The 13,932-nt window shown below is 40.6% G+C and overlaps 1 protein-coding gene across 18 annotated transcripts in view; it reads right to left on the reverse strand.

Annotated features, from left to right (window-relative positions):
• The window catches only part of CTIF (cap binding complex dependent translation initiation factor), a 490,358-nt gene that overhangs the window by 302,477 nt on the left and 173,949 nt on the right, over positions 1–13,932 (reverse strand). For all 18 annotated transcript variants that reach the window (XM_072605163.1, XM_072605153.1, XM_072605161.1 and 15 more), the window contains one exon: positions 9,981–10,056. In XM_072605163.1, the coding sequence (XP_072461264.1) occupies positions 9,981–10,056 (76 nt within the window). The remainder of the gene's footprint in view (positions 1–9,980; positions 10,057–13,932) is intronic.

Raw genomic sequence — 13,932 nt, forward strand, 5'->3', positions numbered from 1 at the left:
CACACACACACACACACACACACACAAGTTCAAAGGCCCTAGGTTAAGAATTCCTGTCACAGGATCACTAAGATCCTTTCTAGCTCCAATCCCATGATTATGTGATGAAATTGTCCATTATTATGTTTTAACATTCCATTCCATTCATGTAACAACAAAGTTTACAAAGTACTTTATCTTTTTCAAAGTGTTTTACGTTTAGGACCTCTGGGTTCTTCTAAAGGAGGTTAGATATTACTCCTATTTTGCCAATGAGGAAACTATGCAGAAGAGAAATCAATTCACTTACAAAAGGTCCCATAGCTAGTTAAAGGCAGGACTCCTAGGTCTTCTAACTCCATGTCCAGAATCGTGTCTGTTGTATTACGGTTCCTCCTGCTGCCCCAAGCCCCATCATCTACCATCACTATGAGAAAACATGGACTGTTTACTAATTTGCTCATGGCACCTACACAGGGAGACTTCAGCACAGTCTCTCAGGGGACAGACATCACAGAAACACTTTCTGTCACGTAACGGCCCTCATATTCCAGGGTACAAAGGGCATTCAGAAGCAGAAATTAAAAGCGCTTGCCAAACAGGAGGATGAGAAGGGAAGCAGATGGACACACAGCTGTGGGTGACAGGGCATCACTTAGCAACTACCAGCTTCCTAGGAGTCCTTCACCAGAAAAGGATTCCTGGTAAAGGACATAAGAGGCAGGGACAGCATGAGAGGAAAGGGCAGCCTTCTCCACATTATCAGTCATATTGGCTTTTGCCCTCTACGCTCAAAGTATTTTTTACTCTCCTGCCTGTGTAATATTGGTCAACACAACTACAGTTGTGTCAAGATAACTACTAGAACTGTTTTAATAAAATAGAATGGTCTACACTATAGGACAGTGAACTTCCTGTATCTAAAAGTGTTTAATCAAGGGATATATGTCTATCTGCCAGGGATTTTTTAAAAAAAATATGTATGTATAATTTATATATTATACATAATTCTACATACAGTATATAAATATACAATTTACATTTAAATACACATTTCTCTTTTAAAATTCACAAATACCTATTTTAAAGAAATATAAAAACTTAGCAAGGGAACAACAAATTGCTCTACTTGTATGTTTTTCTGTACTTCCTTCCCTTCCCTTTGTGTACCCTTTAAAATACTTTTGTCATGGGCCTTAAAAAATCTTTCACCATCTACTAACTTCCTTACTACCTAACCTCCAAGTAGAAAGCTTTCCTTAAACAAATATTTATTATATTTTATTATAACGAAACAATATTTTATATATTAGCACTAATATAATATTCAATAGTATAAAATATAATCAAGGCCAATCAGTGTCAGGTTAGGCATGACACTGGTCACGTTTAACAACGCATGCTTAGTTGTCTGGTCCTTTGCTTCTCAGCTCACAAGTGTTAGGGGCATATTTCCTCATCAGCCTTCTGAAGTCATGGCTGGTCACTACTTTGATTAGTGTTCTGAAGGCTTTCAAAGTTCTTGTTCCTCTTATTACTGTTAGGGTCATCAAGTAAGTTGTTTTCCTGGTTTCACTTCATTCCGTATGAATTTATATACATCCATCCATATTTTTATTCTTTGAATTTGTCATATTTCTCATTTCTCATGGTGCATTATGTATTCATATAATATTAATAATAATAGTTTATCCAATGGCAATTATAAAGAGCTTTAAGGTTCACAAATTAATTTACCAATATCATCTCATTTGATCCTCATAACAACCCTGGAAGGTAGGTGCTATTATTATCCTCATTTTATAGATAAGGAAACTGAGGAAGACAAAGATTAAATGACCAGCCTAAAGTCACAGAGCTAGTAAATTTCTGAGATTAGAACTGAACTCAGGTGATCTTAAACACAGGTCCAGTGATCTATCTACTGTACTATCTAGTTGCTTCATTTTTCTACTCATTTCTACTTATTCCCAAAATGATGAACACCTACCAATTTTGTTTCAGATCTTTGCTACAATAAAAGGTACTGCCGTACACATTCTCTATCTGTGACCTCCCTGTGGCACATGTTTAATAGTAATATTGATGAATCAAAGGTTATATAGAAGGGAATAAACATTTATTAAGGACCTACTACGTGCCAGGCATTGTGTTAAAGTGCTTTACAAATACAGTTTAATGCATATACTTTTGGGTATAGTTCCAAACTGTTTTCCTGTCCAGGACATTCAAAGGATCATAGATTTTGAACTGGGAGGATGTAAGAGGTAATTTATTCCAACCCCCTCAACCCATTGGCAAGGAAACTAAGAAGTAGAAAGTTAAATTACTTGCTCAAGGTCATATTGGTAGCAAGTGTCAGAGCCAAGACTACAACCCAGGTCCTTTGACACCAAATTCATTGGACTGTGAGCTCCTTGAGAGCAGGGGCTGTCTTCGTAACCCAGGGTTTAGCACAGTGCCTAGTGCACAGCATGAGCTTAATTAATGCTTCCTGCCGAAGAAGGACAATGCTGCCTCCAAAGCGCAGATGGACAACCTTTAAGGCTCCTTCCAATTCTAAAATGTTAAGCAGACAGTGAACGGTTACAGAATACTTTGGTACTCTCAGAAATGCAGAGCAAAATGTCTAGTAGGCTCACCAAGATCAAACACTACTGGTATTGATCCTCATTGACCAGTTCCCTGTTATCAAAGGGATGGGCTCTTTGGGTAAGGGAGAGGGGAAGAATGTATTAGGAAATTTAAAATGATAGAAAAGCCAAAGATTCCAATAAAAATAAGAGAAAAGGGAGCAATCTATTAAAAGTAGGAGAATCTTGGGAAGTGACTAACTTAAAGAAAAAAAAGCATTGAGAAAATGTTTTTAAAATGAGAATCTTAGAAAGAAATTTAGTTCTCTTCTATAAAAACTACAGTTCTATCTGAGGTCTCTCTATTGTAGACAGATGATCGGTAGGGGTGACATATTTTCCCTTTGTTCATGTAGCTCCAACCCTTCTCCCCCAGGACTTGGGTTTTAAAGTACTCAAGGACAGAATGGGGAAGAGCACAGGCAGAGCTAGAAATAATTTCATGTTATATAAATTTAGGATTTTAAGTAGACTGAAGGCTCAATGTGAATGGCAAGATAAGAAACCCAAATTAAGCCTTATGTGGATTAGCTGAAGCAATTAGGTATGCTTAATTTAGAGAAGTTTGGGGGAGGGGTGGTTAACATGGTAACAATTCAAATATTTGAAGGACTTTCATGGGGAAGTGGGACCAGACGCGTCCTGCTTGGACTTCGAGGATAGTACTGAGAGCAGCAAGTAGAAGTTATAGAAAGGCAGAATGGAGCCTTAACATGGAGAGCAATCCAGAAGTATACAGGAGGAGATGAAATCCCCAAAATTAGATGATCAGCTGTGGAAGAAGATATCATGTAAAGCTGAAAGGGACCTTTAAGACCATCTTGTCCAATGCCCTCATTTTGCAGATGGGTAAACACCCAGAGAGGTGGCACAGGTCATACCAGAGTAAAGCAGAAAGAAGACCTGGGTACAAATCCTAATCTGTCCCTCGTGTCTTCTTGTAGAGGGTACTCCTGTTCAGGAAATGAGTAGGACTGATGACCTCTGAGATTCAATCTAACTCAGATCCTAAAATTTGAGGAAATTTTGTCATTCCATTCCCCAAAGTGCCTAGGCATTGAGTAAACACATGGAAAAAGAACTGAAATGATAAAGGAAGAACAATGGTCCTATTAAGGATATAAATAGGCAGGGTCATTTGTAGAAGGGGGTGCAGACCTGGGGGAAAAATCATACTCGGTGAATGGGAGCAGTAAAGCGGATATGTGTGGGAGGCCATTCCCTTTAGTGAAGGAAAGGAACTGACCTTGCCTACTAGAAATCCAGCTAGCTGAAGATTACAGAAGATTCTGTTACCCACAAATCTCTCTCTTTACCAGCTCTCATTTTACCTGAAATGCCACCCTTAGAAAGTCATTTCTTTGGATCTTAGAACTTCTCCAGTTTCAAAAATGTCTCTATGGGAGATTACAACTTAAACTATTAATGGATAATTTGAGATAATCAGCTGATAGATGAAAGAGCAGTGGAAAAGAAAAGGAGTACCAAAGAGGCCATCAAAGAAAAGGGTAACTGGGTGTGAGGGGATCTCAAAGACAGATTTCCTCTTTCCCCATTCTGCCAAGAGTCAGTGCTATCTACTTTCTCCTGCTTACCTGTTCCTTCGAAGGTCAGCCTGGCCAATTTCTTTAAAGTTAATTTAATTTTATTTTTAGTTTTGAGTTTAACAAGCATTAAATAAAATAAGTATATTTTCCATATACATCATAGAAAATTGTACAAGAAATGGCCAGTCTCCATTCACAGGCTTACTTTCCTATTTTTTTCTTTTAAAATATATAAATTTTCCATATAATTTTCAAAGCTATCCTGCTTGTCCATCATTCCTTCTGGCTTTCTTTCTGTTCTTTTCTCTTTTAGGGGGAAGAGGGGAACCCTGTTTCTACCCTCTCCCTCCCAGCTCCTTAATTCCACTGAAATAAATAAGAATAAAACTCTCAGAACAAATACATATAATCAGGCAAAACAAATTCCCACCTTCCTAGCCAAGTTCTCCCAAGATCCCCTGAGCTTCCACAGTTTTTACTGCTTACAGTTTCTCAGCTCCTAAGCCCTAGCCCTTCCTTGTGAGCAGCACCCTAGTGAAAGCAATGCCTTCACTGGGTAGGAGCCTAAGACAATATGGTGCTATGGATAGAGGGCCAGTTTTCCATTTTTATCAAAATGCTTTGATTGGTCACTGTCTGAATTATTTTAGGCTCTAGCTTTTTTTTTTTTCTTAAGTCTGGGCTGGGGTCCTGTGCTAACTGGCCCTAGAAATAATGGAACATGAAGGGAGGAGGGGAAGGCACGAGGTCTCAATGGGATGGGAGGTGGTAGAAAGGACATCATTACCTAACTTTAGTTTCAAAGAAGATGGGAAGGTGAGTGTTTCTAAGCATCCTTGTGCAGGCCCTAGGAAACCAGGACTATTTGTTTATTCACTGTCATACTGAAGAAAAGAGGAAATGATCACAGAATTTTAAAGATGGAACATGTTAAACATAACTGAGTCCAGGGTTTTCCAAACACTCATCTGTTAAATGGCACAGGTCCACAGCAAATTTTTACTGGTCCACAAAACTTTTATTTCCAAAAATCTTTGCCTCTTCAAACCTCTGTGCTTTAAAAAACTTTCTTCTGCATTCCCCAAGTCCATATTCTTTTTCCATGCTCACTGTTTTGCCTCATTCCCAAGTCTTTTCCAATTTCTTCTGTTAAGGCAGGGAGATGAAAGAGAGTTTCTGGTAAACAGATACTTTATCTGTTTTTAATCTGTGGGGTGGGAAACACTGATCTAAACTGACCTCCTCATTTTATGAAGGCCCAGGCATGACGGTCAATAGCCAATGACTCAAATCTATACCACAGGCCTGTTATAGAGCCAAGACTTAGAAATCACAGTATTATAGGATTTAAGAGCTGGAGCAAAATCATAGGATCATAGAATCATAGAATTTAGAGATGGAAGGGACATTTGAGGGCATCTGATTCAATCCCCTCCTTATTTTAGAGCTGAGGAAAATTTAGTCAATTGCCCAACATCACACAGGCAAGTGGAAGAGTTGGGATTTGGACCCAGGTCCTTCTGACTCCAAGTCAAACACAATTTCCATTGTACCCCTCAGTCTCCTTAAAAGACCTTAGAGATCACTGGTCTAGTCTCTTCATTTTATAGATAAGGAAACAGTCTCAGAAAGAAATGATGTGTCAAGTCACACACTGGTAACAAAATAGCAGAGCATTGACTTAAACCCAAATCTTTTTTGACAGTAAATTGCAATGCTCTATACCATGTGACTCCTCCTGGTTCTTAATCTAGATACATATTTCTATTAAATCTCACAGCCTCTTAGAGAAAGAAAAGAAGGTGAAAGGAGGGTCTTTTAATAGCCTGCAGCTGCTGAAAACATCACAAATGGAAGGTTATTGAAAATCAGCCACATCTCCTCTAAAGATGTTCTCCCTTTCACCTAGAAACAGTTCTCACATGGTCGCCTCAATTGAGACAGCTGGTGACGGGACCCAGGATAGCTTGCCATGAAATGAGAGTAAGGCAGTCTCAGTTTCACCAAAGAGTAGGGCACGCAGTTCAGCTCTCTGAGCCTTTCCCAGCATCAGGTGATGTAGTTGTTCTGAGGCTCCACCAGGTGGCAGGATAGACTGCGCAGCCCTTAACAAAATGAGTCTACATTTCAGGCTGGCTTAACAGGTGACAAATTCAAGCTTAAGGACTACTTCTCCTCCCTGATTGAAAAGTTACAAAAATATTACCCACATAGACTGTTAAAGAACCATGTAATTTTACAAGAGAAATGTGCAAAAGACTGCTTAGGATGAATAAAAAAAAGACTGCTAGTCCCCTGTTCCCTTCCTACCCCTGAGGGCCCAAAAGGCAGCCAAGAGTCTACACTGGCACTTGAGCCAAGGGAGCACTTGAGTAACGATCAATTGGTAAACCACTTCCCTTCTCTAGGACTCAGTTTCCTTATCTGCAAAATTAGGGGATTGTAATGTTAAGGGAGGTCTTCCTTGCCCCTTAATAGGCCTGTGACCTGCTTTGAGCTTTGGTCCAGCTCAAAGCTTGAGTCACATGGAGCCCATGGTGGGAGGAGCTGGCCAAATGGGCGGAACAGGGAGAGATAGTGAGGTAGAGCTGGGAGAGAGTGGAAGAGCACTTAGTGTGAGTGAGAGAGGGAGGAATTTTGCCTAGAGGGGCTTGTTTGCAGGAAGGCCTAATGGAGGGAAGGCTTAGGGATGTTGGTGTACTTTTTATTGGTAATGTGTACAAACTTTGTTGTTACCATGGTGAAACTGGCTTTCTAGTACTTGAATAAACATCTTGGCTTCATTTTTGAGGAACAGTTATTTATATTTTGTGAGTTTACCCTGGAAATACACATGCATATTCATAGTGGGCTGCTATAGGTATCAAATTGACAGTACAGAGAGTTAGACCAAAAAAAAAAAAAAAAAAGGCACCAGGATCCATCAAGATCTAAATCCAAGGTCCAGTGAATCCTTTCACATGGATATCATTTTATCTTACAAAAATCTGTGAAAGAGGAGGACAGCTCTTAGTATCCATATTTCATGGATAAGGAAACTGGGCCTGGACTAGAACCTAGTTTTCTTAGTTGCTGACTGTTAAAGTTTCAGTGTAATTATTGACACCTCAGAAGTTGGTAACGGTTAACAAAAAAAATCAGGGCTTGATTTGTTTTGTTGATTTATCCAGAATTTAGAAGGTGACAGAGAAAATATTAATAATGCCAATTAAACTTAGCAGTATGTTGTTCACACATTTGCCCCTTGGGAGAACTGGCTGTCAAACAATGCCCTTGTCTGACCTAGGAGTCAGGGGTCTCCACGTTCCATTAAGACTTGCACGTAACATGGGCCAGACACTGATGAAGATACTAAAGGTATGATACAGTACTTTGCTCTCAAGGATGCATGGAAGCACTAGAGAGAAACAGCAACAAGGGTCAATAGTACATACCAAATAAGTGTGCAGACAACAGGTGATGGGGCTCCAGGCACTGTGAACTCCCTTCTCATTAGCATAGTCTCCTTTATGGAAGAGATGGGCTGGGAATCCAGACAAAACCTCTCCAGCCACAACAATCCTACGTTAAACAACTTTTTCCTCAGCAGTTCTTCCCCAAATCAAGGAATATGTCTGGATTTTCTAGGTACTTGTATCTTTGGGGAGTGGAATTCCTATCAGACTGACAGTCACTCTGAACAGGGCAAAATCATGTTCACCAAGGATAAATTGGCATGGACGCTCAAGTACTGCTTCTTTAAAACTGGCTATCCCCTAGACCTACTGAGCTTCAAATGCCCCATGGCTCATTCAGTGACCCTGTCTCTGAACCTCAGCACTTGCCAGGCATAAACATGTAAAAAAATTTTCCCACTTACTGCCAGACAAAGAGTCTCAGGAAAATCAAATTAACCAGGAATGGGAAAAGAGGGAAATGAAAACCTAGGTCCAATTCCTGATTTCCACTGAGCAGTCACTGGTATCTTTTAAGCCCTGCATACTTGTGAAGTGGCTTATTTTGATGGATAAATAGGGTACTGTATTAGGCTATGTGGGGGATTATAAAGTCATAGATATCCTGCTTAAATTAATATTTGATTTTCAAATGAGAAATTAAATATGCAGTTGACTCAAATTTTTACTTTTATCTTTGTGGCCTCAAGTTTAATCACAGTGCCTGGAACACAGTAAGTGCTTAATAAATGCTTGGAGGATTGACACTGGTCTCTCCTAGAATACTTTTGTTGCTAGTACCACAAAATCCGTTCTGAAACACTATCTCAAGAATAGGAATGCTCTTAAGAATCCTCTTAAGACTATGTACACAACAGTCACTCAAAACATACCTGTCAATTAATTAAAGTCAGTGAACTACAATCAGCCTATGAAGGCGGAATCGTAATTGGAAACAAGGACACCTGGGTTTTAATGTTGGCTTTGCCACTAATTGCCATGTCACCTTGGGCAACTCAACCTCTCTAGGCCTTGGTTTTGATCATGTATAAAATGAGGCAGGGGGCAGATAGACCAGATCAGGAGTTCTTCACCTTCTTTTGTATCAAGGATCCCTTTGGAAGTCTGGTAAAGCCTTTGGATCCCTTCTCAGAACAGTGTTTTTAAAAACTGAAGATTCATGCTAAATTTCGGTTAGAGGTCAGCAGAAATGAAGATGTGATGCTTTCCTCATCCACATTCCCCTTTGATCCATTGCCAGGTGAAGAACCCCTAGACTAGATGATCTCTGCGTATAAATGAGGAAGGGTCAGTCACAGGGGTCTGGGATGGTATAAACAGGCTGAGGCAGATGCAACAGGCCTGAGTCTTCCCCTTCTCTTGTAGGGATAGTGCTCAAGGATATGGGAAAAAGCAGAAAGCTGGGATAAAGCAAGAAGTCAAGTTGTCCTCCTTAGTCTGAGATCCAAAGATGATAACCCAGCCCCAGGCAATCTCACAGGAATGTCCAAGTAGCTGTCAATACAAAAGAGCACTTCAGCCCTGCTTGCTGTGCTTCAAAGCCAGAGGCTGGCAATGTCTCTGATCCAAAGACCCCCAAAGCAATGCCTCTGGATATCATTAGTTGGTCTAAAGCATTTATGGGGGTTGGGGGGAAAGAATAAAAGAAAAGGGAGAAAGGGAATAAAAGATGAGGAAAGGATGAACAGAAAGGATAAATTAAATAAATAAAATATGCACATGGTCTGAATGGATGGGGATTTCCGAATGAACAACATAATCCCTTCTAGAACTGCTTATTGCACTGAAAGTCTCATAGCAGGACAAATACATATCCCCTTGGCACTGGCTGCTGCTTCTGTGAATCCTTAGATCCTTTGAGGGTGGAGAGATCTGTGTTTGCAAGCTTTTCTCCACCTACTGGGATTTGGCCTGATTCAGAACTTGGAAACAAATCAGCTCCTGAGGCTTACCAAGTACCGCAGGCAATTGAAGGCATTAGTAATAACTTAAATTTTTTAAAAGCTTAAAAACTAATTATACCCAAGTAAGAAATTGCAACAAATCCCTTCACCCTAGCACCGTGCTTGGAAAATGCTCCATCGATGAGGTGGCTGCCCCAGGCTCACCTATTTCAGGCCCAATGTACAACATCCATGTGATGCTGTGGCACTGTTTGCACGGTCTTTTTTATTGGGGGGTAGGGGGACAATTACTAAAAACAAGTTAATCGATTTTATCATCATCACAGAAAACTACATATCACATATGACAGCACACAGAGCTCTAACAATCACTACAGAATGACTTTCCGAAGAATAGGACTCACTCAGCACCCCTCACAGAGTGGGCCTCCAAAAGCAGATTCCACCTGTCTGTGCACATACCTGCCAGGCAGGGAGGACTTTCTCTATGTCGTTCAAGTTGATTCCTTCCCCATCTTCCAGCTTCCCTTTTCCACACCTGAGCCCAAAGCAAGAGCAAGAAAGAGAAAAAAATAATGAAAACTTCCATTCTGTTGCCATTTAGCATGTACAATCTACAAAGAGAGAAAGAAAGGTCATGAGCAGAAGTGTTTCTAGCTTGTGTGAAAGCCATATTTTACCCTCTCCAAATTCTTAAGCAGCATGTGAGTCCCCTGTAGGGTGGAGGCCTCAGAGATGATCACCTCTCTATGTATGGCCTGTTCACAGCAGACATGGCTTCAAGGCTTGACCTCCTCACAAGGCACAGACAGTGCCTATCTTTTGGGCAGTACAGCCCATGTGCAGTAGGAGACAACCCTAGGATGATAACAATATGGGGATTTACCTCGCCTCTTCTCAATGAAGAGTTCACAGAATCTGAGAACCTGAACATTGGAAGTAGTTCTGTAGAAAACCCATATGCCAAAGGAACTTCAATGGTAAGATACCTGAAAAGTGGTCATCCAACTTCTATTTGAAAACGTACAAGGAGAGGGAACCTATTGACTGCCTCCTGAGATGGCCCATTATTCTTTCAGACAAATTGTTGGTTTTTCCTCATATTAAACCTAAATTGGTCTCTTTGTAAATTCTATCTGTGGATAACAGTTCTTCCATCGGGGACAAAACAAATTATATTAATCCTTCCTCCACAAGAGAGGCCTTTATCACAGGTTTCCTGAAACTTTTCTTCCACGACTTGACCATCGCCAACTCCTCAAGTGATCCTCACACACCCATATAGAACAGTGATCCTTTGACATTCTGCTAGCCTTCTTCTTCATGCTTGAGAGTTTCAATATTCTTAACCTGATCACAGTACTCCAGATATGCTCCGACCAAAACAGAGTACAGAGACATTGTCCCCATCTCATCCTGGGAAGGTAAACCTCTTTTAATGCAGCCCAAGACTGCATTAACTCACTGACACTGACAGTGATACCTAAAAGATTCTTTCTTTCCTTCTTTCTTTCTTTCTTTCTTTCTTTCTTTCTTTCTTTCTTTCTTTCTTTCTTTCTTTCTTTCTTTCTTTCTTTCTTTCTTTCTTTCTTTCCTTCCTTCCTTCCTTCCTTCCTTCCTTCTTTCCTCCCTCCCTTCCTCCTTTTTCTCTTCTTTCAAATCTGGTTCCGTTTAACAGACAGAAAGACTGAAGCTCAGAGAGGTTAAGGGATTTGCCCAACATTATATAGCTAGTATGTGGTTCAGTCAAGTCTTTAAATTCTAAATCCCATGGTCTTTCTATCACACCCTGCCTGAAGTGGTCAAGAAGTCACAAAAATTGGAAAACTGATGGAATAAACAAAGATTGGAAGAACTTCTCTGAGGTATCTTATTAGCCTGGCATTTAAGACCCTCTATAACCTCACATCCCGCTCCTTTTCCAGCCTTATTTCATACTATTCCCCTCCACACACTATATTCCAGACAAAGCAGACTATGCAACTTCCTTCTAGTCCCCAAAATGGGCATACAGGAGATGCTTAATAAATGTTTATTAAGTTGAACATGGCTTCAGGTTCAATCCTGTTGCCTCTATCATTATTCTCTGGGTTGCCAGGGTCCTTTGCAGCTTCTGCCATTCCTCCCTGGCCTGACTACAAACTACTTTGTAGTTCTTTAACCATCATAACATCAGCACTGAATGTCCTTACTCTTGGGTAAACGTGTGGATGCCCAGGATGGAAGGCATTCTTAGGCCAGGGACACACTCACTCCAGTATTACTGCTATGAATACCTATCCTACAAGAAAAGCAACAGCACAGGATGATGTATCCAGGTTCTCTCACTGAGAACCTTCCAGTCTCCTCTAGCCTATGAAATCAACCAACAAGTAATTCTACTCACTAGGATTAATGCTCTTCTCCAAATCTTGGGCAATCCATTCATTCTTTTAAAAAATATTATTTCAAGAGCCTCCTCTACACACAGAACTGTGTGTAGAAGCAAGTAAAAAATGACAAATGTGATGCAGCAACACAAAAAAATTAGTATAATCATATAGGCTGAATAAAGAAAGGCACAACTTACACAATGAGGAAGCTATGATGCCTCTGTATTTCTGCCCTTTTCACAACATATCTGGAGGATTGTATTCATCTCTGAGAGATACATTTTAGGAGGGGAACTGATAAGCTGTAGCAGTGATAAGCAGTATTACAATAATAAGATGACTTTATAGGACGTGTTAAATCAATCAATGTTTTTCGGCCACGTCCAACTCTTTGTGACCCCATCTGGGGTTCTCTTAGCCAAAAAACCCCACAAAATTGGAGTGGTTTGCCATTTCTTTCTCTAGCTCATTTTATAGATGAGGAAATGGAAGCAAACAGGCTTAAGTAACTTGCCCAGGGTCATAGAGTTAGTGTCTGAGGCTGGATTTGAACTCAGGTCTTGTAGACTGGGGCTCTATTTACTGAATCACCTAGCTGCCCCAAAAATCAATCAACAAAAACATTTATTAAATGTCTGTAGGATAGAAACTATTATAATCCATCTTTTACAGATGAAACTGAGACTAAGAAGCTTAGTGACTTGTTCAGGGTCACATGTCTAGGAAGTATCTGAAGCATGATTTGAACTCAGGTGTTCCTGATTCTAGTAGGTCCAATAGTCTATCCACTGTACTGGTCAGGCTTACAGGAGTTCAGAGAAGGAACAGAGATGGTTTCCGGCTAGGATAATCAGGAAGCTTTCACTGGAAGAGGTGGTGCTTGAGCTGGACCTTAAATGATGGGCAGGATTTTGACAGGTGGAGAGAGCATTCCAAGGAATGGGAATGACAAAAGCAAAGTTAGAGAGGAAGGAAGGCTCATGTTGTCAACACTGGGGAGGTGCTATATGGGAAGGCAGGTGTAAAGTCAGAGATGTAGAGTTAAGAGTCAACCTCAGAAGTCATCTAGTCCATCATGCCACCCCCCCATTTTTTTTTTTACAGTCAAGGAACTGAGATTCATGGAAGTTAAGGGTCTTGCCCACTGTCACAAGAGAACAGTAAGAATCAGAGATTAGACTAGACTCCAGGCCTTCTAATTCCTTATCAAGTGTTCTCTCCACTGTATTATGCTGGACTTCATCATGCTCTGGCATCACAGCCTAATAAACCTATCTGGTTTCTTGACAGCAGCACTGAGCCATGGATCAATCAACTGCACAAATGGCCGATGTAGAGATCTATGTCCCAGGACTATGCAAACTATTGAAGAGCTTTTAAAATTTGTGTGGGAGGAATGGGTGGTTCTGAGATAGCTGATCCTTGCTGTCAATATTTTTTCCAATGGGATGAAATGGACTTCTGTTGCTGTATGGAATCTCTGATTCTTGCTCCAAGATGAGTTTAGGGGAAGGAGTAACTTCCAGACAAAGCCACAAGATGGCAACATCCTTCTGTTATAGACAGTTACTCCTGGGTGAACTCAGGTGAACCATGACTTGGCCAGGGAGCTGTGACTGTACATGGAGATTCTGAGACTCTTGTCGACTTCTGCTGATCCCAGCAAGCCCACCTACAGAAATCCAGAGGTGATCAGAGTTGGCCAGAAGATGCTGCTATTGCTTTCAGCAGGGAGGCAGGGAATATATTCTCCCTTGACAATGCACCTAACTGGGCTTTCTTTCTCAAATGGCTCATTTGGACAATGGGTACAGACTGCTTTGGTTGCCTTATTTTTCCTTCCAGTTTACCCTCTTTGTGAAAAAGACATGTATGTGTGTGTGTGTGTGTGTGTGTGTGTGTGTGTGTGTGTGTGTATGTATGTATGTATTTGGGCCAGTGATAATGAATTAAACCTCTTCTGTTCTATGTGACCTGGTTTCCTCATTTGAAAACTCTGCCTTTGAAGGGGGCTGAATAAATGTCTGCAAGGTTCTTGTGAA

The sequence above is a fragment of the Notamacropus eugenii genome, chromosome 4 (genome assembly GCF_028372415.1).
Source record: "Notamacropus eugenii isolate mMacEug1 chromosome 4, mMacEug1.pri_v2, whole genome shotgun sequence".
Classification (NCBI taxonomy): Eukaryota; Metazoa; Chordata; class Mammalia; order Diprotodontia; family Macropodidae; genus Notamacropus; species Notamacropus eugenii.